We start from the raw sequence: 26,584 nt of genomic DNA on the forward strand, positions 1-26,584 counted from the left end.
ATAGGCCTGTCAGGCTTCATTTGCATACATAACATTCTGGTCGACTGGACACCGGTCAGATCTCCTCTCTATCTCCCTTTCTCTTGCACTCTTTCTACGTTCGTTGCATCGGTTTTTCTTCAGCCTAGCCAGACCGCTTTTACGGTCTCGAGATGCGCGCACCATCCTTCTCCTCCATCTTCGTGTATCGATACGCCGCGTTCGAGCCCGCTGTTGATCGCGTCTCTTTTATTTTTTATTTCTCTCTCTCTCTGTCTCTCTTTTTCCCCCGCGCCTCATCCCACAATAAGATTCTGCATCAGTTGGATCTATTCGACGGAGTATGTCTATTAATCATTTCCGGTGGCGCGGTTAATCAGCCGCGCCTCCCGTTGTAAAGTATCTTTTGGAAAACAGTATCTCGGTTCTCCAATGGAGAAGAACCGATCTAATTGGTTCCCGAGTCTTCCTCATGACTAACGAATGTTCTTTCCCTTGCGTTCCAGGTACACGAGCTGTGCGACAACTTCTGCCACCGGTACATCAGCTGCCTGAAGGGCAAGATGCCGATCGACCTCGTGATCGACGACCGAGAGAGCTCGAAGCCACCCGAGCTGGGTAACGGTCTGGACGGCAGCGGACCCAGAAGCACCGCCGACAGCACCAGCCATACGGACGGGGCCAGCACGCCGGACGTCGTGAGTACCTCACCATCGTCAACGTCTTACTATCCGCACGACGCGCTCACCCCCCACCATCACCATCACCATCACCACCATCACCATCACCAGAGCCAGAATAATAACAATAATAATAGTAATCACGCCGGTATCGGCAGTACCGCCACTACCACCCCCCTGCAACTGAGCAACCAAAACCAAAGCCAAAACCACCACCCTGCGCCGCAGTCGAACACCACCACTACTACTGCTATTACCCCAAGTAGCGCCGCCACAACTCCCAACTCCCTAAAGCGTTCGCACCAACAGATGATGATGGCAGCCGCGATGGCCACCTCGCCGCACGCAGCCGCATCCGCGCCCCCAGCGCACGCGCACGCCGCCCTCGCCGCCTACAGCATTAGCTCGGCCGTTTATCCGTGCTCGTAATAGACTACGCGACTTCCGTGCCGATTTCGCGAGATCTCTTTTTCTACTTCTTCTTCTCCTCTCTTATTCCTCTCGTGACATTATTCTTCCCGTTGCTTATCTCCATGATTCTATATCTCTTCTTCTTTTTGCCATCGTGTCTCGCTATTTCGTTCTCTTCGTATGGTTCGTCTAGCGTCGAATGTCCAATCGGACAGACGCGACTAGGATGATGCGTAGGACATAGCTTAGCACCGTTCTTTCGGGATTGATCGCGCTCGCGATCGATTTGGCCCGTCCTTCAAGGGATGACCGATCTCTCTCTCTGGTAAAATCGAAAGTGACTTGTATGTCGTGATAATTGAATCGCGACTCACAGTGAGTTAGGTCAGATGTGCTCTTGGACTCGCCTTCTCGGCGAGATCATACACGCGTGGGAGTCGAAACACACGAGTCCGTGCCATGCCGGGCCTGTACTCTATAGGGAGAGACGGTACCTAGCACCTGATCAATGTCGAGACGCGAGTATGCGTGGGTAGCCGCTTCTGGAGCTTCGTTAACGTCCTCGTACGACCTTTCTACAGGCAAGGGAGCGTTCGAGGTAGGGTACGCTAGATCGCAGACCCTAAAGCAAGCAATAAAGGATTTTTTTACTGTTGGACCGGCGCTACTTGTTGGAATTCTTTTAATATATTTAATTTTTATTAGTATTTCGAATTGCTCTGCGAACGGAAGATTTTTATTATTTTGTTGTCTTTAAATTGCAATTAGTTGTTCGAAACTGTAGAATTTATTTATTCATCGTATTTTTTTTTTTTTTTATTAAAATATTACTTAAAGTTAAAGTTCCTTGATAAGTTTTGTTAATGTTACGCGCAAAATTGGAAAGTAAGAAGAGAGGAAATTGGATAGAGAGCCTTAGTGAAGTCGGATGTTGGATCCATCATCTTCTTGGATCCATCGGGTGCATCCGCTCTGTTTTTTTCGCATTACTTCCACGTACTTCTTGCGACGATTAAGGACGCGGTTCGTTAATTTACGCAGGTCTTCGTTCAACCGTTCTCATAAATCCGACGCGGATTTGATTACATAAAGCTTCGTTTCGTGGCGTGGTAGAAGAATGTTTCTAAATCCGTTTCGTGCCAGGGAAGCAACGGTCGTCCGTTGACATCGGTTCTCACTCGAAGCGATCCGCTTTCAAAACATATTCAGAGATATTCTCGCCCCGAAATCGCTTTGGAAACCAGTCGTAATGGGCTATTATCGGTGCGAGAACGCGCCGAATGAGCTTGCGGTCGTTCGCAGCCTTATGCAACCAATTCCGCGTTTTGCTCTTCGTGCGGCCGGGAACACGGTCGGGCTCTATCTATCCGCTAGGCCGGCAGTTATCGGAAATAACGAGATACGCGGTACGCGCGCGCGTAAACTTCGCGAGCGAAGCGTTCGCTTCGTCTTGCTCTCTTCTCTTTTTTTCTCTCATTCTCTCACAGCCTTTTCTTTCCTGTCTCTCCTTGAAGGTCTCTCGCGACACGGCATGGCACGATGGACGGGATAGACGTGCGAGATATTTGTATAAAAGAACGGGCATTGGAGGAAGAGTAGGAGGAGGAGGAGGGCGCGTTCGCGGTCTCACGCGAGGAAACGTCGTCGACGAAGTAGGTCGCTGAGCAGCTAGAGATAGGGTGGATAGAGAGGCGCGAGAAAATCGAGGTAGAGCGGTTTCACTTCGGTTCGTAAGCGTTTTCAGTTCGAATAAGGCAATCGAGCAAGAGAGGGGGGAGAGAGGGGGCAAGAACAATACGCGCGAGTATTACTTCGCCGTCACGCGTCAATGAGACCGCATCAGATGTATAGCAACGGGAGAGAAGACAGCCGATTAACTGAATCGCGTATATAGGAAGGGCGGAACAAGGCGCGGATAATTCGTACGTCAGCGTCCCGGTTTTTTCCTCTTTCTCATTTTCTTATTTTTTCTTCTTTTTTTTTTTTAAACGCCGTTACTGACCGCGATTTATATGCGGAGTAGGGACGTAGGGACGAGAGAGCACGCGCTCGTCAGTAGCTAACGGCCCTCGATGCAGCGCGCGTTGGATGATGATCGATACTATCGTGCGCGGTAGGCGTGTTTACGACAGACATTATATCGTCTACGCGGCGTCTACTTTCTTTAGGTAGCCTCTCTCGTGGGCGTACACACGCGTATTTTTGCTCTGACATCGCGGCGTCCATCTTTCTCGATCGAAGTTATAGTAACAAAGAACGAGTTAAGCTTGGAAAAACCGATGATAGGGTCGATTAGGAATTCGCTGATATTAATCGTGATTTGGATATACGTAATAGGATTAAGACTCATATGCGTCACAGAAAGAATAAGATGAATTTTGTGTCTATTTTTAAACTGAACGATCGGAATAACTTTAGGGATCGTGTGCAAGACGGAGAGAGCGAATGAGAAACGCGAGAAGACAGCGAGAACGAGTCGTAGCGTGCGTGGTTCGTGTTTAGCGAAGATAGATAGACTATAACGTTTAATTTATTGCGAATTTTTTATTTTGAGGTTACCGAGAATCGACGAAATAATGCGAGTTTAAGATAATGAGACAGAGACTATGAACGAGTTCGTTGAGCGAATATGATGTATTAGACGAACTGCAAAATCTCTTTAAAGCGAACTTGCGCCGCCAGGTGTGCGATCGGGATCGAGTTGAGCGAGAGTAATATAAGGGAAGGTACATGAGGCATAACGAAATCGAGGAATGCGACGAATTCGGGTGAACGAAGAGGCAATTGAAAATCGTGCGCAATCAAGTCAGTCCGGCTATTATCACTAGGTCTCGGTACTCGTAACTAGGGAGTTGTGTGAGGTACAAGTCCTGATCGGCAGGGCGCGCGAGGTCCACCCCCATCCCCCGTACTTAACCCTTGTATCTTGTGTATGAAATGCAAGAAAGGCGAATAATAATTGAGACTCTCGAAAGAGCGTGGAGTCGAGTTTCTCCTGCTGGTGCCCCGCTGTCGAGAAATGTCTTTTTAAGGAATTTTCTTTTTGATCTTAATGTTCATCAATATTGCGTGTACACGTATACGTAATATATGTGTATACGACTGACCCGTTGTGCGTCTGCTGTCGGAGACAAACCGGGTGCAACGTATACAGATCCTATACACATGCACGCGTGCGCGATGTGTCATTTTCGCCGAATGAAGACATTGCGTGCACTCGTGTCTACGTCGTTATAGCGAAACGTACGCGAGAAGTACATGCATTTGCACATATGTCGTGAGACAACATATGCACGAATACATGTCTTTAAACTTCAACTTGGGAACAAATTCAAAATTATTTTTTACTCTTACACGACAGGTACGTAAAAAAACCATATGCGAGGCACCAGACTGAAGGAATGACTTTAAAGTTTTGAGTATCGGCTAAACGCGACGGCGATCTTCTCATTAAGATCGCTGTCGCAGGCAAATGCAAGGGTGTACGGAAATGGGAAGGATGGGCTTCGGCACCGGTCGATTGGAACCCTAGTTACGAGTGCCGAGCCTAGGGCCGAGAGGATTGTGAGCCTCTTGGCTTTCATTAGGTATTGTTCAGAAAGAAAGAAACACACAAATGAGAAGGATACAGGGGAAAAAGGAAACAAGAAAGAACGACAAGAGTTACATGAGAGATACAACGATGCATTTTTTTCCTGTTTTTATATCACGACAAACGCGTAGGGAAGTAATTTTACAAGGATCAATTATTTCCGCGGCAACTTTTACATCTGATACGGAGATTGAATGATATTGATTATTAAATCTATAAGTCGATAAATAAATCGATAATTTTTTATTGTCGTATATATAAATCAAGAACTTTTATGATTTATGATCGATATTCATTGGAAAAATCGTTTAAAATGCAACGTATGCATTTTTACCTTTTTCTTTTAAATGCCGCGCTTAAATGATCGATTCGTGACGGATAATTTTGTTGCGCATGCAGGATCTTCGGAATGTTGACGGAATGGAACAGAAAATTCGTTATAGTAGCGCGAGTTACGTATGAAGAAGATAAATTTCGCGCTAAGAGATTAAAGATAAAAAAATGCAGAAAATAACGTGAATACTTAGTGCCATAGGTTGCAGTGTGCGCGTGTTCGCACCGAGACTGTGTACTTAATTAAATACTTAATCAAAAAAGATCAGTTTAGTGTGTAACTCAAACATGAAATACTCGATATTTTTAGTGCTCAAGCATAGACATCGTTACCACATAATCAAAACGAGAAAAATACGTTCTTCTTCCTTTTTTTTATTAATCTGTTCAGATTACTTTCGTTTTTTTTTTTTTAATTGGTGAGTAGTATGGTCGCGGAAATAATGTGATGTTTTATCGCGTTTCAAATTTTATAATATTCTTTATGTCATGCGTTTTGTTTCTGCGCATATTTTTCGCGATTTTGTGAGAAAAACTTGTCCGATGAAGAATACTCGTCGATATGGTCGGTTGGTGCGCATCTTGCACGACATCCGACGATTATTTTCATCGCGGTGCGAGATTGCGAGCTACGAAGAGCGAGAAGAAGGGAGCAGATTAATTTTATCAGGATTGCATAACGCAAACGCGGTTGCCCCCCTTTTTTTCGATCTCGCAAAAAGCCGCGGATGTATACATTTGTTAAATGACGACGTCGCCGCGTGATATGGTTACGTTTTTGTTTCGTATTGTTTCTGTAATTGTTACAATGTTCACGGGGATGCGTGCACGGTACACAGATGGAGACGGCGCGGGAGACATAAAATGCAAAACGATAGGGAACGCGGAATATATTAAAGCTCTCAATTTATACGCGATACGTTTAAACGCCATACTACATAGAACGTGAACAAGGAAGCCGACAACCGCTGTGTTTAACGTAGCACATGCATTTAACGCGCGGAAGAGATCACTTCCAAAAGACATTGTGCATGTATGTGTGTTTACGATTTACACTTGTTAGACTTAAGAGAATAAAAAAAAAAACAGTCGGAACTCACCCGAACATTGTATACGATTAGAATTACATATAGTGATAATATATATTATATATATATTACTGATAATATGATACTTGTTTAAACTATTGTCTCAATCAACGTATTTTCATTATAAATAAATGTTAGCCTTGTTGAGTTAAAACAAAAAAGATTCGGTGCGTCTTTTTTTATTTGGAGAGCGTTTTTCGCTCTCGATTCTCTCGGTCGAACCAAAAAGCTCCTTGATCCTCTCGCACACCCTCGCGCCTCGTCGCAGATTAATTACGTATGCATTGTGATGACACCTCTGTCAGATAAAACCTGAGTCTCTGTGTAATATAGATGAGCGTTATTTAAAACAGAGGACTATTAAAAGGACGGCGATTATCTCAATGGATTTTGGAACAAATTCAATTAGCTAGATTTAACATGCGACATATTATATTTAGCACTGACCTGGAAACGAATCTTTTCTCTTGTCAAAAAATTTGATCGGATATTGGTGACGGTGTGATATTTAAATCACGGCAAATCTTTGGTATCTCCATTTATTTTTCCGCAAGTAATAAAGATTTCCGTTTGCGGAGAACAAAACTCTTAATACGAGTCAGTGAATTTTCAACTTGAATAGTAGGTTTGAAGGTCGCGATAGGTAGGTTCAAACTCGCGATATGTGAAGATGCATATTATTCATTATCGTACTTATCCATGCGGCATATTTGGACTCTAATCGCGCAATTCCCGGAGGTGTTGCCGAACGTCGGTGAGGGAACGAAAAGAGAGAGTCGGCCGCGGTCCCATAAATCTCGGTTAACCCTCAGCTAATAAATATTTAACCCTTTAAATTTGCAACAACCCTCGCAGCGTGTAGCCATTTGCATAAGGCTTCTATTTCATTTACACATCGCATAATTGAATATTTAAATTCAATTGCCGACCGTTACGCGCTCGCAGTTCCGAGCCGCAAAACTGCAGTAAAACTTGTAACGGGGCCACTTTCCCTCCTCGAGAGAGGCCACCCCCGTGGCCGCGCCGGGCACATCTCTTACGGCGTGCTCGTCGCCTCCTCCGAGTCTCCGTTGGCTGCGATCAACCCTTGGAAAGTGCTTCAAGAATATTTCGTCGGCCGCCACCCCTGGGGGAACCACGTTGACGACACATTCTCCGTGAAACGGTGTCGTCGGTATACGATCGCGGGATTGTGTCACTTAAATTTCGCCGTTAACCCACTACCGCCGGTTCGTTCCGTCGCAGCACACATTCGTGCGGGCGTACCAGAAGTTATCATCGTCCGCATAAGCATTATGGAATATATTTATCCGGCTCGTCTTTTCTCGAGGGCGGCCGTTATTAGCGGTTGCGTCAATGGCATTCCTATTCTTAGCGCTTTTTCGTCTAATGGGAGCTAAGCCACGTCGAAACGTTATTGAAAGCTGATAACTCGAGCGAGCGATAATGAGCACTGCATTTGCAAATAGTCAGACATGAGACGAGCGATTACAATAAATAGAATGAACGTGTCTCGCGTGAAGATAATTGAGAGGAGACACACACCGCGGTATTAGTGTATCACTGTCGCAAGAGCGACAGAACGCCTTAGGCCAGTTAGGCCCGAAATAAAGTCGCTCGTTCGCTCGCGCGAAATCGCTCCAGGATCGACGCCCGACGTCGCTTCTTGGTGTCGCGACGCTACGCGGTATCGTCACGTTCCGATGGCCAAATTAAAACCCGCCGGGCGCGAGGGCTCTCTCTCCCTCACGCGCGTCCCCTATTCTTCCTCCTATATTTTTTTTCCTTCTCTCGCGTCGGTAAATATTTTTAGAAGCGATTCGTCGGGTGACGAGCGTATACGCGCCACGTGTCCGGGGCTCCACCGCCGCGCCTGTGCTCGTGGTGAATGTCCTCCGCTTCCTCCTGCTCCACACCTCTTCCTCCTTCTCCGCCGCGTCCTCCTTCTCGGTGATGTCCCTCTCACGGTGACGATCTCTTCTACATGCTCAAGACGGCATCTGGCGTCGAAGCACGTATGGCCGTTAGCACTTTCACGAAAGGGATTACCATTGTCACGTTATTCATGCTAACGATGATCGGTCGAGATCGGCCGCGACGATAATCGCCATGTCACTAAAATCGAGGAGGCGGTCATTGTGAGCGACATACTGACAGCATAATAAATTATCCTCTCTCTTCCCTCCACCGGCACCTTCCGGGCCCACGACTTCTATACTCTTTCGCCCCGGAACGGATGTGTATATGCACGTCGTAATGCGATATATAGCGCCCCGGCGCGTACGGTGGTTTGCCGATGATGTCGATGACAGCTCGCGAATCGCGTGACGTCGCACTCTGATTTCAGGAACTTAAAGCACGTTTTAAGGACCTTTAAATGGGCGGTATTTTGCGGGAAAGAATGATGAAAAACATTATTAAGATAAAATTATTTTAAAAATAATAACTTGAAAATTGTGTCTTAGAACAGCACCTGTTCCTAATTTTCATTAAAAAATATATTAAATAATTATTAAAGCACAGGGAAAGTGTGGAGAGTCCGAAATATTCTATATCATAAATTGAGGTCAATTCTTCCTATATATTTATATTTAATTAAATATCTTCATGGCGCAATTGGGGACATTCCCAGAGAATCGATGCGATTAATTAGACGATACGATGTCGTTGGCAGCGGGAAGATCCGTCGAGTAACCGCATTGCATAAATTCGTTCGGAGCCGAAGCGACATTGCGTGCAAGGGCGAAGACGACGATTTCGTATTCACATCGATCGCGTCTAATTAGCTCGACGCTATTACTATAAAGCTTACGTTCAGCCGGCGACGTTGCCGTTTCTCGTTTATATCTTGCGGTATCCGCGAACATTCAATCCTCAAATTCCGGGACACTTTCGCAAACGTTACGAGAAAAAAATCGCGAAACCTTCGTGGCGCATTCGTAAAATTGCCTTGCAAATGGCGTTTCTCTGGCGATATACGCGAATATGTACTTATGAACATGCGTTATATATGTACGAACATATCCGCATACCGACAAAAGCGATTCCCACACCCACGACCCGCGACAAAGAGATGGTTACGTTTCTCAAGGTACGCGCGCGATGCGTACGCGTTCGCGCGAACACTCATGCACGCACGCACGCATGACGCACTCTTCTCGACACATCGCTCACGAGTAATGTGATAAGTGTAACGACTAGGCCGACCAATTGCAGCACGCCGTATTCCTCTCCTTAGAACCGCCCATTTGTGTGCGCGCAAATGCCACCACCGTCTTTGTCGTCGTCGTCGTCGTCGTCGTCATCGTTGTTCTCATCGCCTTCGCTCGAGTCTCGCGCGACGTGCAACGTCTCGACGGTGCACGCTCGTATGTAAAATATGTATGTGCACACGCGTACATACATAAACGCAGCAGGCGGGGGAGGATAGGTCGACGCGGTGACACGTCAGTGTGCGTTCGCTGTTAGGTATACTCGTTATAATCTCGTCGCTCGCGGAAAATTACTGGATATGGTTTGCGCGGTATCTACGTTTTTCAGTATATTTTGAATATACCTATGTACTAAATAAAAAGAGGGGGAATCTGATAACGAATTAAAATTAAAGATTAATTTGACATAAATGGGGTGGCTTATATCTGAATAATTAGATAATATAATCCATTTGCTAAATGCATTAATTTAAAAAAATATGAACATTATATATTGTAATATTAAAATAATATGAATATTTAAACAAAAGGATATATATATGGAAAAGTACGAAAAAGACTACGAAGCAATACAGAGCACTGCCAATTTTATTCTTAAATGGATAGCTTGATGTATGTTGGCTTTGCTTAAAGAATTTCTAAATTGGTATTGAAAAATTTTTCAAACACGATCGAGGATTAATATATTCATCTATATCGATTTTCCTTTCTAAGAATTTAAACCGTCGCACGAATATGTCGATATAATTGCTTCGCGAAGTACAGCTACGTCAGCTGTAAATGTATATTTTCATAATATAATATCGTTGCGGCTCCGAGGGGCGGACTTGTCTTTTCTCTAGGGTGAGCGGGCGTCAAGAGGGTAGGACGGTTTCTGGTGCGAGGAAACAGGAGCGGGCGGACACGGGTAGAGACGGGGGAGAGAGAAAGTGCGTGGAGGGTGTTTTGCTGGTAATTGGTGCCAATTTAATCCTGCCCTTCGCCCGATGTAGCCCGTATTAACGCTAAGGGAGGAACGCTGCCGAGCAAAGGGAGGGTGCGCCCTTCCCACACAGGCCAGGCCCCCTCCCACCCCCAATTCCCTTCTTCGTCATCTACGAAAACACGCGCGTGCACACACCCACGCGGCCACGCCGCGATTCCTAAGCGCGCGCGGCACGTGTGTTTCTGTGTGAAAACCCAGGGGAGACGCCGAGTGGACGCGCACAAATACACGCGTGCGTTTATGCGAGAGAGAGAGAGAGAGAGAGAGAGAGAGAAAGAGAGAAAGAGAGAAAGAGAGAAAGAGAGAAAGAGAAGGTCCACCAGGAAAATATAATTAACGGTAATCGCTCGCGTATATGGCTCGGATTAACTCCGGTGGGAAGAGGAGGACGGGCGCGAGGGGACGAAGGGCCCCACGTCAAATTCTTCGGGGTTATCAGATCGAATGAGTTTTCCTACGGGATTACGGGATGTGCTACGGGTGCTCGCGATTCAACCGAGATGGACAATGCTGGGCCGCTGACCGTCCGGAAAATTGAGGACCGGAAAAATAAGAGGGGTGGGGGGAGAGAAGGAGAAAAGAGAGATTCGGCATTAATAATGCATCGCGCGAGGACGCTTCGCGCACAACATATCATTACCGTGTATTTGGCATTCAAATTCCGGGAAGCAAAAATGCTCTTTAATTCTATTCCGAGGGCGCATTTAATATTCATATCGGGCGAAGGCGTAATATACTTGCAAATTTATCGCGCGCGCGTCCGCGATTACAGGGTGACGATGCTAATTCCGCCGAGTCCGCAGGCCGAATTAATGCCGTCGGGGGCAGTTTTTCCGCGCACGATGATCTTCGGACTGATTCGCGCTTCGTATATCGAGGTTGCCTTCGTTTCGATCGTTTTACCGCGACCGCTCGATCGTCAAGGTCGCCGCGTATTCAAGAGTTACCGACATCTCGAGATCGGCAGCTCGAAGGGGGACCGACCGCCTCTATTGTTCCGCGTGGAGAATGCGATCGGTTCGTGCCTCTCGAAGCTTGACGAACCGCCAAGTAAAGTTCTCTGCGACTTTCAAAGCGATCGGTGGGACAAGGCTTCTGCGGGAATCTAAATAGGAAGGAAGAGGAGGCGAGTAACGCGCGAGATCGGCGCATAAGCGGGTCACGATGGCGTCGAGGAACGAGGGGGAGGAGGAATAGGAGGAGAAGAAGAAGAAGAAGGAGGAGCGCGAGATATACTCTAGGAAAGTGAGAAAGATGGCCGAGAGTGGATGAAGTGAGAGAGCGAGGAGGTGCGGGAGAACCGACGAGGTAACCGTGGAGGAGATGCCAGAAGATCTTGTATGCAAATTTCCTTGGTGCATCTCCGTGGGATCGGTGGAGGATTAACGGGCCGGCTCGCATGAAAGGCACGGAGAAGGAAGGCGTGGAGAATCCTTTCTCCTTCTCGAGAGTCTATCCTCCGTTTGCGCCGAAGGACGTCTCTCTTTCTCTCTCTTTCGCTTGGCCAATTCCAAGTTCCTCGGTCTTTCCTTTTATTCTTTCATCCTCTTCCTCATCCTTCTTTCTCTCTCTCATTTTTCGATCCTTCCCGAGCAGCTTTGGTCCAGCCAAATAAGAGAGCCGATCGCGTTTATTCGCGAGGGAGTGAGCGTCTTTGGGCCCCGAGAAAAAGAGAAGAAATCGACATCTCGGCGCTGCACTCTTGTCCTCTTCTCTTCCCTTCGTCTCTTCCGCTGTTCTCAACAGTGGAAGACTCGAAGCTGCGGACGGACGCATTCCGCGGAATGCGTCAGTGCCGCACCACCGTCGTTGTCTTCACCGATGTCACGTCGGCGGGAATGAAAACGATCTCGTTCTTCGTGTCCGGTCCGCATGCAAATTCGGTCCTCCTCGAGCTCTCCGAGTCTCGGCGAGACGGCCGAAACGTATCTTCTGACGCGCCGATGCGCGATTGGCTCGTAGATACGAATGCGAAGAACGAGGCGCGGGAAAAGAAAGGTAGAGAGCGAGGCGCGAAGAAAACTATTTGCCGAAGAGATTTTTGCCGCGTGCGACGCAACGATAGATATACGATCTCGCGAAAGAAGAGCCGATTCTACGTGAGTCGCGTACGAAGATGAATCTCTCGCGTGCGCTCGCTCGCCACCGTGATCGCACGAACATTATCGTTATTGCTGAGAGGTCGGATTGTCATTGCCTTCGTTGCCTTTCGCGAATGCAGTCGATCTCGCTTTTTATCACGATAAGTTCCTCCAACATTCGGATTGTTTGTCCTCTCTTTGGGATTTTTATGAAATATGTAACACGAACGCTGTGAAGAAATTCTTATATTTCTCCAAATTCGTCGCGTCTTCGCGCTATTGCGTGTCGAATATTACGCGTGTAAATTGGGATGAAATTTATTTTTTGGAGACGTTATTAAAAAAGCATGTTCTAGAATATTATTGTACTAATAATTGTTAACAAACTTCGCATTTTTCCCGAGTCTTATTTCAATTTTTCATCGCGGTCGTTCGTAAATTTATGCGCGTTTATTACCGGCGTGGCGTGTGTCGTGGGACAACGTTGTGTGGGTGCGGGCGCGAAATTACCGCGGTAAATACGCGTCGTTGGGTCTGACGATGGCGATGGCGAGGGGGGTATATCCTTGACTGAAGGTAATCGAGCTCGCGCGTATAAATCCTATTAGAGGATTAGAGGGACGGCTGCGGGAGCGCGTGTGCGCGAACATATACGCGTGCTTGCGTATCCCCATGCAAATATACAGCAGACCCCCAAGTACCCTTTCGTGGGTGCCGGCGTCGTAAAGAGGAAAGGGCGAGCGCAACGGCGCGCGCGGGGTAGAACGGGATATCGAATCCTCGCCATCGTGAGGAGAGAGTTTCGTGGTCGTACGCGCGCGCGTAAGGAACGCCTCGACGGCGACGACGCGGCACAACCGGATGCATTCTGGTAAATCGAGCGCGGAGAACGGCCCTCCGATTTCGACCTCTTTCGACTTCCTCCGCGAGAAGCGGCGGAGAACCGGCACTCGATTTGCGAGCAATAAAAACGACGATAGTCGACGGCCGTTCGCGCCGCGCCGCGCCGCGAACTTCGCCCGCGAGCGAAGTGTCTGTCCGCGATCGTTTTCGTTTCTATTAGGCTCGTAATAGTTTCAGCGAGACATAAACTCGGCGCTGCGCATATATAGCCGCGGGTCTGAATCCGAAATTGTCCCGAGAGTTTGCATTTATCGGCTTCTCTCGCGGTTGAAGCGATATTTTTACACGTCGTAATAACATGTTATTCTTTGAGTTCGCTTTCAGAGTAAATGTGTATATCGTCTTTTTTTAAATCCCGTTTTTCTTTATTCGATTGACAAAATCTCTTTTTTTTTATTCCGAATAAAATCCTTGTCATGTAACATTTCTAAATTTTGTCCAGACGTTGCCATTCTCGTCAAAACTATTAAGTGTACGCCGGGATTGTTTATGGATCTCACTTGCGCTAAATTTAACGTAACATATATGAATCAAGAATTTATTGCTTCCAAAAGGATTTCCATTTCATGCTCCTAAGCTTCTTTGATGTTGAACGATATTTTATCTCAATGCGTTCCTCGAAATTGTCCGAAGTTTACTAACAGTACGCGCCAACGAACGGCGTTGATATCGATTCGACTGGCGTCCCCGTGGCTCGCTGATCGACAGGATTCTTAGCGATCCGATTATCCGACGCGATTCGCGCGTTTCGAGAGCTCGCGATGTTAAATACTGACTCTTGGCCTCTGCGTAGCGCTGTCTTGTAACCGCGTCAGCGTCTTTGACTGTCTTTTCACACGCGGAGTGGAGTTCAGAGCGACGCGTGTCAGTGACCGGGATCTTTAACAGCACCGTTGCTCCATTTGGACCATGCTAGATCAGAATCTCTCAACCTATGTGTCACAAGGTGTGCGAATAGTGCAAGCAACTGTACAATCTATTATAATAATGTACAGAAGTAATATCTCTTATAATAAAAAAAAGGCTCAGGTTTATGGGAAATTACATCTTTCTTATTTGAAGGTAGGGAAATAGAACTGGGAAATCATCTTAAACAGTAAATGATATAAGAGAGTCATTTTTTTTCTATTTTAATATTTATGAGAAAGCAAATAATTTCCAGTATGCTGTATATCTTCTCGACATTAATCGCCGCCGGCAAATTTACCTAACGTATGGATAATCGATCGCCAGACACTCGATAGACTCGGCGAGGTGACTGCGCACGGTGTTACCAGACGACAATGCCGTACGTATATCAGAAAAAGTAGAGGACAAGAGTAAACGAGAGAAAGGGAGAGAGAGAGCATCGTGGCGCTATGCACGAGCGATGATAATCAACGTTCGTCCGTCCGTCCATGAGCGCGTATTGAAAGACGCGCCGCTGAGAGGATCAGTCATTCGGTGCGGTGTGAACCACAGCCGCATCGCGGCCCGATTTTTTTCTTTCTTGTCGACTTTGTGTGTGGGCGAGCGCGCGGTTGCCTGCCCCGAAACGACACAGCGTATCCTTTCTCTTCTTTCCTTCAGTGACAACGATGCCTTTCTCCTCTTCTTCGCTCTTCCCCTCGTTTCTTCGTCTCGCATTCTCTCTCTCTCTTTCTCTCATGTGCCCTCTTCTCTCCCTTGAACGTAAAACTTCACATCCTCTTCTTCGCTTCCGCCGAATTTTACGATCCACCGCGCTATATTTATGCTCTATCTAAATAGCAGCGTATTCACATAACTAGGAACGTGTACAACGTCCACGCGTTATGGTCTATAAATTATCAGTTTATATTTAACAATGTAACTAGTTTTTCGATATCGCATCCAGTCGTTCTCAGTGGTGCCGTTAGACTTTCGTATCCCGCTCGCGTCGCCGACCCTTCGTAAGACGAACACGTCGCCTCGCATCCATGCTCCCACGAAGCATTTATGTCCTGTCGAACGGTACTGAGACGTGCGCTCGATATACCGGGCGAAGACGCATTTGTCATTCACGAATAGGCGCGAGATCTCGCCTGGGTGGTCATTCCCTGCGAGACGCGATAGAGATTGAAAGAGAGAGAGAGACGGAGAGCGAGAGACGAACGGGTGTTGAAGCCTTTGCTTATCTGCAACAACAATGGGCGTTCCATCTCCGACACGGGCGACGATTTTCCTCTTTCGATAGCTCACTCCTCTCGCGTGACACATCCGCGGTCGTGTGGAGATTATGAAGTTTGGAGTGCGGCGATCCGTATCGGGGCCGAGAATTCCGCGAGATTACGAGTAAGATACGATCAGGGGAAAGTGAATAAATAAAATATAAATTGTAAATGTTTTTTTACTGTATTTGAATATTGCAAAAATAAGCATGTTATATTTATTCAAAATTATGCACTTTTAGTAAGACTTAAAATTTTATAAATATGTGTACGTTCTCTCGATATCAGATAGTAGTATGTAAAAAGCGAAAAATAACCAGTTTTGCTAGAAAAAAGAATTTTTGTCCCGACCGGGTGCATCTTATGTATGTGTAAGTCTTTGTGGTAGTATGGTAAAGCGGTACCAGGTGAGGCTGAAATGTTGGCAGGTGTGTCAACTATCGAACGCGGGACAGCGGCGCAGGCAGTCTTTCGGCTGATTTCTGTAAGCGAGACGAGGCGTTTTGCCATAAGTGAGCGTTCGCGTGACACCCGGACTTAGGATAAACTTAGTAGCCATTTAAGAGACCGCTTGGCGGTCTCTCTCCGCGAGTTTTGCACGCACGTGCACACACGCGGAACTTTGCACGGGGAAAGATGGATATTCACGACGTAGAACGGATAGAACGAGCGTCTTTCATTCCGCGCTTTCACGGTTGATCTCCGCGCGAGAATATTCTGCGGAAGCCTCGACTGCGAACCGTCCTGGATTGAAGAAGAAGAAGCTGCGCTTACGCAGTTACGCTCCTGCAGAAGTACATTTTCCAGCATATTGAAAAATGATCTCGGACTCCCATCTCGAATTGGAGGAGTAGTACAAGAGCCACTGTGTGGCACAATTACTTTTACACAGGAGAAATTATCATATTTGACAGTACGACGACCTTTCGTTTTGCCTCAAGATATGACCAGTCTGAAACGATAAATAAACTCATCTCGGGGGGAGATTTAAGGTTTTCTGAATAAGCGGTGACGCGCCTAACGTCTGCGCGCGGTGATTATTTACATCTTCCGGGACGGAGAGTACCGACCTCACCCACGTGCTTTCAGGTGCGACCGAAACGTCGTCGGAGAATGCCCGCTTATTCCCACGCAATTGCGCACAATACGATTCGAGCTACGATCTAGCCCTGAACCCGGTCACTTCATTCTTTTCCTTTCCTTTTCTTCTCTCCGTACTTTTTCTCGCCTTTGCGTCTCCACGCTCATCGCTCTTGCCCTTAAGAGTAGTCGAGAATAGACGCGACAACGCCTTTGGCAGTAGGGTTGTTGTGATATCGACGCCTCGTTTGGCCCAGTCGCGTTACCGTGACAAACGGCACTCGTAGATCTACGAGGCCGTTTCTGCCGAGCCACCGTCTAGATAGGTAGGCCGCTTATTAACCGGGATTTTGATGGAAGACCTTCCCACCGCGCGTCCACGGTCGGAAGATAACTCAAACTGAGGAAGTCTCTTCCATCTTTCGTTTCGTATCACCTTTATCGCGCTTAAATCTTGTTCTTTGTAAATGATGCGAGAACTAACGCGGAATACCCAATTGATTAATCGACGCCGGCGATACAGATTTGTCGCGCATAACTCAGTGGCGTGTGTCCGCGCCACAACCGCGCAAATTAATTCCGCGCTTAACACATGTCCCATTTTCAGAAAAGCTATTCGTCTCATTTAGCGTCCGTTTCGCCGGTTCGCGCGCGCGATCCAAAAGGTTGGTGCCGCGCGATTAGTTTCAACGCTTGTGCAACAAAAGTGCGGTCGTGTTCTTGGATCCGTATTCGTATCCGCGTGATTCGGCGCCAACTGAAGCTTCCTTGATTTTCGGCTTATGATCTCATTCATCGCGAGCGAGTTTGGAAAATCGGGAAAAATCTGAATCCGGGAGACGATAAAAGTTTTCCTGGAAATTTTCACTATCGATAAAAGTAGAATGAATACTTAATTAATCTGACCATAACTTATTGATACTTTATCGTAAGAAATGTATATTGATATGATAAATCATGTCTCGGTGCAGCCATGCACTTTCTCTCGATTCTATATCCCGTGTCGCAGGAACAATAAGTCGTTGGCGTTTGATCTCGTGTGGCGCAAAGCGAGATTCGCGCTTTTGATTCCGGCTCATTAATCGCGCGCCGTTCGTTCCTGTGCTTGGAGATCGTCGACGTCGCCGCGACAGTAAGGTGGACTCGAAGAAACGGACGGCGGGCGAGCGAATCGGGCGGATCATCGAGTGGAACCGTTCGGCACGATGTCTATATGGAAGTGTGACATCTTGACGGTTATTCCTGGCCGCTTCTCTCGGCGTCTGTCTTTTATTAAACGACGCGGCAGGGTACCCCGTTCACCCTCGCGCCTAGGCGCACCTTGGATGGTAGAGGCGTACAGGGGGACGAGAGGGTGTTACGACGACGCAACAGCACGACGACGACGATGACGACGTCGACGACGACGACAACGACGACGACGACGACGAGGGGTGGAGGGACGCTCTTTCGCGCTCGTCAGAAATAGTGGCACTTCCCTGTCTCCGCGCCAGCTACCGCCGATATCTATTCCGGCGCGCTGCAAAACAACTCGCCGGCCCTGTCGGACCAGCCAACCGGTAGTTACTATGTGATGGACGCGCGAACGCGTCGTTCGAAAATATTGCCGGACCTGGATTCCGTTGAGTGTACGATGATCGGTTGATCGCATCCGTGTCCGGCAATTTGGCGGCAAAGTAGTTTCAGGATGGGTTCCAAATAAAATGGATTAGAGAAAACTAAGTATATCTGTAATAGATCAGTCGGTATTTAAAAACACGCATCTTATTTTGGATATAGATTTTTTTCAAATTTTGATTTTGACGGTATAATAAATTGATAATGGATAGCGACAAGTTGTTTTTTAATTTTTAAATTAAATTATCCTGTTTTTGATTCCACATCTGGTCTTGATATTTATAATCGACGAAAATATCGAATCGGGAATGACACGTAGGCACGCTCACTCTCGGCTTGATGCACCCTTCGATCTTACATGCGGGCGCAGCTGTGTTCAGAAGTTTAGAATGAAAGAAGGATTAAAGCGAGAGTGGTATTTCCCGTGAATAGAATTGTACACGGTGTGTAGTCCGTTCTAATTTTATTTCACGATGAATATTCTATTTACGTATATAGCTTCTTAGAGTCACGATATATGTTTGCTAGAACTTTTTTTATGTACGCAAACTGCAGTGTCGGGATTACCTTTCGCGATACGTCGATAGCAGCGACGGAAACACAAAGGGATACACGCTTCGTCTCATTTGTGTTGGAAGTCCCGTTTGCTCGATACATCCAATAGTACATGCCATTACAATAGTGTTATCGATAATAATCTAGTGATCGCATGACTTTGCATCGCAACGTTATGTTTTGCTTCAGATGTCGATAGATAGGTATTCCAACACTCTTCACGAGGGTTTCTCTTCTTACGAGATATCTAAGCCTATCGTACAGAACTCGAACGGAACATCGATTACACGGCGAGAGAGCATGGGTTCTGGTTTGCTCTGGCTCGATGGTTTACAGCGAGTCGAACCTTCGAAGACGGAGGAGACTCCGTTACAAGGCTCTCTACCGAGGTCGAGGTCGCTCCCCGGTAAGCCCCCGGTCGAGGTAGCGCAAGCAGCGCGTGTAAAGAGAAACCCTCACCGGGGGGAAACAATGTAGGTAACACGGCGAAGGTTAGGGGGGCCGTAAATCAAGGGAACGAGCATCGACGCCCGTAAAGTCATCGGGCACGATCATTTCTATCGACGATGTGGCAGGAGAAGGCGATTAAAGCCGAGTGAATACAACCCGCAGGAAGATCACTGACCTGACTAAAGCCTCTTCACGCGCGATCGCCGAACTTTACTCCCTAGTGGTTTATTAACATGGAATCTGAATTCCAATTCTTTGATATGTTTCCGCGACATTCGCGCGCACGAAGAAATGTTTAGCAACTTCGATACGAAACAGATTTAATTTTAACGCCGCAAAGGGCCAAAAGCGTTAGTAGGCTCGTCGCAGCACGGTAGCAAGTATGTTAATGACTCGTAGGCGACGGGCTAAGATCTAGACATCTCCGTTGCTTTTAAGCTCGCCGTATTTCCACCGCGAGCCTCTCTTCGGCGCTTTGGCGTCGGCTGCCAGCAAATAGTTTAGCATCAATCCCGCGACGTCTTATTATAACGTTATTAAAATAACCGGCTCTCGGCTCTCGCGAAAATCTCTTCTCGCGTCCGTCGACACTCGCACAACTAATTCTAATTTAAAGACTGCCGTTTATCAGTAGTTTCGATTGCAAAAAAATTACGAGGATAAAAAAACATTGTTATCTGTTTAAAGTTATTATAGCAATCTGTTATCTGTTTTTAGCGTACATAATTATATATACGGTTTTATAATAATATTTTTGGTTGCACGTTTTCTTTTTTTTTATTATGCTTTTAAATTTTATTAATATTTTGGGAATTTCAAAATGAAATATAACATGTCTTCCTTAAAAAATTTAATGAACGAGGAGCTTTGGATTCTACGTAGATACAAAGGATCATTGATAAGCCATGATATTGAAGACATTGTAGCGGCAAGATCTCGCGGCTTCCATGGAACTCTGTTGTCATTATGAGGAATAAATATGCTCCGATGCGAGGGCACCCCGCTGTTACTCCTCCCCAGAAATCCCTCTTTTTCATTCCTGACTCACCCTCGTTGGCCGGGGTTTTTTTTCCGTTGAAAAATATTGCAAATTTCCTGGCCCTTTGCGAGACCCTCCAGAAAGCTCGATCAGCTGTGAAAAGATATCTCCTCTTTCACTCGTAATGCAAACGTATATTTGCGACTTTATCGATACGTCACATATCGTCGCCTCGTATCTTGTTTACCGGCAACAATTATGTCTGCGAATGACGAGTGACACTTTTATCTCCCATCCTATCTCAGATACGGGTTTCATCGTGCTTTTTATCGGAATATAAAAACAATCCTCGTCACTTATTTATTTTAATTAAAATTAGAGTTGTCACGCCGATTATACAATCGCTTTTGCCATGCCTTTTTAACATGTACCGTGTACAAAATCTACATTTTATAGAACTTTAATTAAATTTTATTTAATCGGTTAAACAACAATTCGCGCGCGCGCGCACGCGCGTGAATATACAACGTGGTAACGATAATGAATGAAGTTACCGACAAACTACAAGTGACGACTTTCAGTCTTCGCTAAATCCCAGTCTGTATTATATGACTTGTTCTTCCTTCGAAACTTTGCTGGGGCCTTGTATCGGGACGAAAGCGCCGTTTCACGAAAGCCCGCTGCTCGGCTCCACGACCCTTCCCCTCAGCCTCGCAAATCGTTTATCCTGCTTGTACAGTGCCTTCTACACGGTGGATATTGTATTACAGAGTTGAATATTTAATGAGGCCGGCGACACTTGGCACGAGGGGTAAAAAGTTCGTGGTCCCTCCGCGCTCCCCCGAGATATATCCTACCAGCCCCCCCTAATTCTTTTCGCCTCGATTTTCGCGATAGGCGAGGGACGAATTTTTTACGAGAATACACCGCGATAGGCGATACGATATTCCTCCTGTCTTCCCGTCGCATGTCACCAGCTTCGGGTTAGAAGTTAAGCACGTTCCAGGACGCTTGGCAAGTCACGAAATTCCATGAATTATTGAGCGGCCTCTTAAATAATCGGCTCTTCGAATATTACACTTGTTTCGCGTTATCATCTTCCCCCCCACGAATTTAAGTCGAAACTCGACGGAGATCTAACAAAAATATCACGATAAACTTTTATTGAAATAAAAACATTTGTTCGTCATCTTAATTTGTTGTATCATTAATATTTTTTCCGAAGAATATTTGCAAGGGAAAAATATATTGGCATTCGTGTATTCGCTACAAGAAGACGTTTGCCATTATATAATTTTCTGCAGCGAGATAATGAAATTTTGTAAATAATCTCCGCACATTTCTCTCGCGTCTTTCTCATCCCCATGTACTTTGAAGAAGTCTACGGTGTCACCTGGTACGAGGAACGGTGGCAGCATCAGCAGCCCCTTACCCCGGTCTCTGCCTAGTTTCATCTCTCTTCCCCGCCACCCCTACGTGCAACGCCATAAATCAGCTCGACAAATTTAATTATCCTGCTGTCTGCGATAAAGCCGGGCGTGCATCCTCCTTGTTGTCTAACTTCACCTATCTCGCAAGCCCTTTAAGCTTTCCGCTTCTTCCTTCGACCAGAATTGGCGTTGTGGTATAGAATCCATGAACCATGTAAAGGATATTCCTGTTTACATTTCAGGAATATATAATTTGCATGATAAATCTTTTATCGCATGTTTCAGTGGAACGAATGTAAAGTACGATGTGTCATCTTGATATCGATGATGACTATGGTGATCAAAAGGGGATCCATGAAAGCGGATAAATTCTTTTTATATAAATTTCTAATAGAGTACTTGAGAGTTCTATTTATTATATTTTTTGTAAGCCAACTTGATACGTTCTATTGTTTGTTACATATGATGAATAGCCGACTATTTGTTCTGTTTAGCATGATAGCACGATAAGATCGTTACGGTAAAGAAAGGCGAAATCGTTCAAGATTATTCCCCAAGTAGTTGCATATAACAAGCGAGATTATAATGGTTCGTTGTCGCTTCAATTAATCGAAATTCACGCTTATCCCTCCGCGGTTGCGGCGGGGCGAAGGAGGACGGCGAAGGGGAACGTTACCAAACCTGCCTTTCGTTCGAGAGCTTAGCGAGATCACTATTAACTGCGCCAGGATAAACCACGGCCGGTCGGTTCTTATCTGCGGTCGCCGCGAGATAAATTTCGAAGCGAAAGCGCAGGACCCGCGGACCCCCGGATTAGGTTCGTGCGAATACTGCATTCCGTTATCGCCGTCGGTGCAGAACACGAGGCGAGGGACAGAGAGAGAGAGAGAGAGAGAGAGCGGTGGCGGGATATGTCGCGCGTGTGCGGCGCCGCCGCCACATGTACACGCACATGCCGCGGGTCCAGTACGTGCCCGTTTGCCCCCGCGCGATTAGAGCATGCCCGCGCTTTACGTACGTACACGTCGCCGAATCGCACGTGTCTTATCTACGATGTTCCTAGGACACGTCGCGGCGGCGGCAGCCTCGCGAAGCTCGATTTACGCGCGCGCCCGCACCAGCCGCGATAATCGGACCTCCGATACCTCGACGAATTTATGTATCTCGCCGGTAAAATAATAAGATTAATGCGGTAATGATATCAGTAACATATGTAATCTTTATTAAATTTATCAGAAAATTTGGAATATTTCTGAAATTTCAAGTATTTATTTTTAGGGGAAAATAGAATTTTATAGTTATACTTATTGTAAAGTAAACTGATTTTATTTAGGATTCGATATTTTAATCCGCCGGGATAAATCTTTCGCTTAAAAATTTTTTATAGCTGTAAATCTCTGCTTTACTGTAACTAACCGTTTTGTAGCGTCGTTTTTCCGAGGAGGAAGTAAGAAATTGAAATCTTTGCCGGTCTCTTCATCGTTCGCAACCGTCCGCTCTCTTTCTCGTTGAAATCATAACCGCCACCACTCTGGGATTGGCATAAGGCGACTTGACCGAGGCCGCTGCCTCATTGTCGTGGTGCTTCGGTCGTATTATAATACAATTTTCGGCGGTTCAAGCTGAACCCCGCATATTCCGAGGTCGTAAAAAGAATAACTATGGAGGAAAGAGAGAGAGAGAGCGAGCGAGAGAGGGTTCGACGAGAGGGAACGTACGTGAGCGCGACTACGCGCGGATACGTGTGTACGCGAGACAAGCGAATTTGTGTGCGTCGGTATAAAGTAAACCGGTGGCAGCCAGCACAATGCGCCGTATCAAACAAAGCTGCTGTGCTCGGAACTTGCATGGCGGTGTGGGTGGGTGCGCGAGGTGTAGTATTACTCATTCAAATGATCCTCTCCCTCTTTTTCGTCCCTCCGCCGTCGGTCCGATGCGACCGGCCTCTGGCGCTCGCTCCTCTTCTCTTCCCTCCGCCTTCTCCCCCCCCTCCCGCTCTCTCTCTCTCTCTCTTCCTCCTTCTCTTCTCTTCCTCCCCCTATTCTCTTCCACGGCGCTTTTAATCCGCCCTGGCATTCACATCTTCTATACTCCAGTTAAATAAAGAGTCGTACTCTAGAGCCGAGTCCTGTTGCATGTACCGGCCGTGTATATGCGCGCTCCGGCTCACACATATACCATGGAGAAACGCGCCAACCGACCCCTTTCGCCTAGATTTCATTTTGGTACCGGCGGCTCGAGAGCTTCCTCCGCGCGCCCGCCCATTGTACCGACAACTTTTTCCCCATTATTCGAGTCACATATCGAGCCGGGGTTGATTTCGAGGTTTTTTGTTATTCGCCGACCGCGCGCGCGTCTGCGGGGGAGAGAGATCCTGCGTTGGCAGTGCGGGTGGCAGCAGCATTCATGCCGCCCGCGATTTGGCTTAGCTCTCTCGCGCACTCGTAAGAGAACGGATTTTTCGAGAGAGTGCTGAAAACGCCGTTTAAACCATCTTTATTCTAATGGGATTCCGCGCGAAAAATTATTTATAGGCGTGAATAACGGCACTGTGTAGCGGGGCCGATGCTCGTAACCACGTTACATGTTTTTGAGCCACGTTGGAAATCGGAAGTCTATGCAAATTGACGTGATTTACGCTTAACGTCACATCTTAAGGTCTTTTGTAAAGTGAGAATATGGATCTTACCTTCGTAAGATCTAGCAAAAGTATCCTGCGAATTCTGCTTAAACTATTTTGAGACGTTAAGAATAAGAGTCAAATATCAATCGTTTTTCTTATTCATGTTTCCTATGTGGTTTCGCTTGCGTTCCATAACGTCGGAATTATCCATTCTCCTTAATTCACATCCGTCGACTTCTGTCCGTCTCTCGATAAAACCGGATCGAATTTGTTACCAAGTCTCGACGTTGATTCTGTTTGCCTATGTCCGTTGGTAGTCACAACACTCGGCCGCACGTCGATCTATCGTCCTTCGATCTTTGTTCCTGCGAAACCAAGGCCACGGCGAAAAGCGGATAGCTGATTTTTCCTGGTACTAATGCCATTGTGAAAATTTGCGGGGCATTCGGAATTTCCGGCTTGCACAGAAATACCGTTATGCCGCGTCGCTGTGAAACATCAACAGTTGCCAAGGGTTGTCCAGGGTTACTGCACGAAAAACGTGAACGTCCAAAAATCCCGAACATTGGTCCCTTTGTCGAGCGGAAAAATTCTCGGAAGGATTCAGAGAATAGACCGTAACGCACCCCCGCTGAGGCTCTCATTGTTCGTGTCGCAGCGGGCATCCTGTTTGCCGATCAGAGAGCCGTTCCAACTAAACAGCTCCAGGTAAAGATCGAGATCTTTTCCGATCGCTAAAAAGGATTTGCCGGTATCTCGTCGAGCAGCTTGTCGAAAATTCGAACAAGGCTCGATTTTAAGAAAAATTTTCTGGCTAACGCAGCAATTATATCGTGAACGTGGAAAATTTGTTCAGCGTAAGCGGAACGTTTTATTCTTCTTTCTTAAATAAACGCATAGAATCGCAAATGTACCGATTACAGAGAGAAACGGAGAGATATTCGTCACATGTTAATCGCGACCAAAAGTATTAAGACGCGCAATAACAACGAACGATTCTTACTGTAGATGATTTCTTACGTGATATCACGATCCTATATAATAATTACAGCGTGTCGCATTATTTTGCTGAAGTGACCGGCGTCGTGGGCTGACGGGGTGGACACGCCCCGTGATCGCGCCGATGAAGAGGAGCGTGTGAAAGCGAACGCTTTGCTTTCTCTCTCTTTCTCGGCTTCGTTACTACGAAGCGCATATACGGGCAAAGAACAATCGTTGCTGTCGACCACACGCGAAATTGGCAGTAGCATTCAATCCGAAACGCGTGCGCGCGTGTGCGCGCGCGGATTATCAATCCGCGTATACGCACGCATACGCTGAGCGCTTGTGTACATGCGGGGTGGTCCATTGTCAGGCGGAAATTACGGAAACGCAAATTGGCCGGTGTGACTGTGACGGGCGCAGACGTGAGCCACGTGCTGCTGCGGTTCTGTAATCAGTAATACCAGTATTTAGGGGGGGTTGAAAGGGGACGGCGAGATCGGGGCGGATTTCTAAGCCGTAAGCTCGCTATTGAGAGATCAAGCCTGGAGGCCTGTTTCCATTGGCCGTATGTGTGTATCGTATATTCTGGCAATTATGCCTTAACCACGTGCATATTTCTGATGTGCGTGTTTGTTTGATTTCACAATGATTTAACGGCGCTGTAACATCCGCGCGTTTGTGAATCTCTTTGTGTTTAGCGCACAACTGCGGCTTTAGAAAGAGATCGTAGTTATTCAAGTTTCTTTTAGCATTGTTCCGTGCTTCAAGTCCCGGTAAATGTCGAAGCAACCAATTTTGTGAAGACGAAAGACCGCGTAATAGATCAAACGATAGCGATAACGATCTAATAATCTAATTTTTTTTCACCGATATGTACTTTCTTTCGCGAAGATAGCAGGGTGTAAGGGGGGGATGATGTTCCCATCACTCGCATGCCTCTGTCCATCCCCGGGGGTACACGATGGTGTTTACAAAAGTCACCACCAGATGACAGGGGCGGCTCGTGGAACAACATCACAAGCGTTTCTCACACGGGGTGGTTCCATTGTCGTGCACCCTCGCGAGTCCCCATCAGCTTTTTTTCCTCGGACCCGGACTCGAGGCCAAACGGTATCCAGGATTCGGCGGAATCCTCCACCCCTCGCGCGACCTGTATGCCGCCCGACAAGCCACCCCTTGTGTTTGCAGAGCCGCCCGTAAATGCGTATTGCCGATCGCATTAACCGGCGCAACTATGAATCCCAGAATAGCGCGTAATTGTTATCGCACCATTATAACGCTGCCGCGTCTTTGGCTTAGCATTACAAACAAGCGGTAAAAGCGACCTGGAGTTCTCTCTGCTAAAACTTGTATACGCAATCATAACGCAAATAGTTATTCGGTATATTTTCAATGCCTATGTTACAGCATAATATTATAAATAATAATAATCGC

The 26,584-nt window shown here is 46.7% G+C and overlaps 1 protein-coding gene across 2 annotated transcripts in view; it reads left to right on the top strand.

Moving 5' to 3' along the window:
* Hth (Meis homeobox homothorax) overlaps positions 1-26,584 on the top strand; it is a 136,075-nt gene that overhangs the window by 49,106 nt on the left and 60,385 nt on the right. Inside the window, exon 6 of one of the 2 annotated variants that reach the window (XM_071787303.1) lies at positions 486-4,724. In XM_071787303.1, the coding sequence (XP_071643404.1) occupies positions 486-1,088 (603 nt within the window). In that variant the 3' untranslated portion in view covers positions 1,089-4,724. Of the gene's footprint in view, positions 1-485; positions 4,725-26,584 lie in introns of those variants that run through there. The other variant, XM_071787304.1, reaches the window with a different exon arrangement.

The sequence above is a fragment of the Temnothorax longispinosus genome, chromosome 9 (genome assembly GCF_030848805.1).
Source record: "Temnothorax longispinosus isolate EJ_2023e chromosome 9, Tlon_JGU_v1, whole genome shotgun sequence".
NCBI lineage: Eukaryota > Metazoa > Arthropoda > Insecta > Hymenoptera > Formicidae > Temnothorax > Temnothorax longispinosus.